Source organism: Eimeria mitis, genomic scaffold (assembly GCF_000499745.2).
Source record: "Eimeria mitis Houghton genomic scaffold, Emh_scaff655, whole genome shotgun sequence".
Classification (NCBI taxonomy): domain Eukaryota; phylum Apicomplexa; class Conoidasida; order Eucoccidiorida; family Eimeriidae; genus Eimeria; species Eimeria mitis.
Window position 1 is genome coordinate 4,385 of NW_013574698.1, and position 1,406 is coordinate 5,790.

A 1,406-nucleotide genomic window follows, 5' to 3' on the forward strand; every position below is an offset into this window, starting at 1 on the left:
GGAGGCTTCCAGCAGCGCGAATATTTTGCTGTCTTGGTGCATGCAATCAGCAGCAGCTTTTTTATTTCTTCTGCTGCTCCATACATTTAGGATTGCTGCTGCTGCTGCTGCTGTCGGCTGCAGCAGCAAACGAGAAGCCCCCATATACCCCAATAAATTCGCCAGCAGGTAAGCCACCTCGGGGCCATACTCCTGCAGCAGCAGCAGCAGCAGCAGCAGCAGCAGCAGCAGCAGCAGCAGCAGCAGCAGCAGCAGCAGCAGCACAAGAGCAGCAGAAGCAGCAGCAGCAGCAGCAGCAGGGGTAGAAGCAGAAGCAACACGATATGAGGCAGAAATAGCAGCAAGAACAGTATAAATATACAGCAGCAGAAGCAGCAGCAGCAGCAACAGCAGCAGCAGCAGCAGCAACAGCAGCAGCAGCAACAGCAGCAGCAGCAGCAGATACATCACCACAATCACTAGTATCAAACCCAGCACCGCAGCAGCAGAAACCCAGCAGCAGCAGCAGCAGCAATCCAGCAGCAGCAGCAGCAGCAGCAGCAACTCATCATAACCATCATCAGCACCACCATAATCCTCAGCAACAAAAACAACAACAGCAAAAAAAACAAAAACATCAGCAGCAGCAACAGCAGCAGCACCACCACCACCAGCAGCAACAGCAGCAGCAGCAGCAGCAGCAGCAGCAGCAGCAGCAGCAGCAGCAGTATTACTAGGAAATGTTGTCTATCATCATCGTTGCTGCTGTCTGCCAGCCCCAACATAAATTCTTTAAGAAAGTGAATTGCATGCAGAGCAGCAACTTTGGCCATCGACTGCAGCAGCTCCCGTGCTGCTTCGCCAGGCAGGTCACACAGCAGCACGTACACTGCTGGTGCTGCTGCTGCTGCTCCTGCTCCTGCTGCTCCTGCTGCTGCTGCTGGTGCTGGTGCTGCTGCTGCTGCTGCTGCTGATGATGGTGGTGGTGGTGGTGATGAGGGAGACTCTCCCCAGGGTTTTGCTGCTGCTGCTGTTGCTGCTGCTGCTGCTGTTGCTGCTGCTGTTGCTGCTGTTGCTGTTGCTGCTGCTGGACTTTGTGTGTCTGCTGCAGGAGTGGCTTGTTGTGTGTATCCGGTTTTAAGTTTTCTATTTTTTTTTTGCATTTGCTGCTGCTGCTGCTGCAGTTGCTGCTGCTGCTGCTGCTGCTGCTGCTGCATGTGCTGCTGCTGCATGCGTGTGCTTTTAGCGTATATTTGTTGTATTTTTTTTGTTTTCCATTTATAAAAATTAACGCGAGAAGGAAAGAAACGCTGCAGCTCATCAACAGAATAAAAAACAGCAACCAAACCCCCCTCAGCAGCAAGAAGAGAGAAATCTATCTTTCTTTGTCTCCATGCTGGGTGATCTGCTGCTGCTGCTGCTGCTGC

General features: G+C 52.4%; 1 protein-coding gene across 1 annotated transcript in view; it reads right to left on the bottom strand.

Annotated features, from left to right (window-relative positions):
- EMH_0018860 (uncharacterized protein) overlaps nucleotides 1-1,406 on the bottom strand; it is a gene marked incomplete at both ends in the record, with an annotated part of 7,749 nt that overhangs the window by 2,083 nt on the left and 4,260 nt on the right. The window contains one exon of the mRNA XM_013501237.1: nucleotides 868-1,404. Within this exon, the coding sequence (XP_013356691.1) occupies nucleotides 868-1,404 (537 nt within the window). The remainder of the gene's footprint in view (nucleotides 1-867; nucleotides 1,405-1,406) is intronic.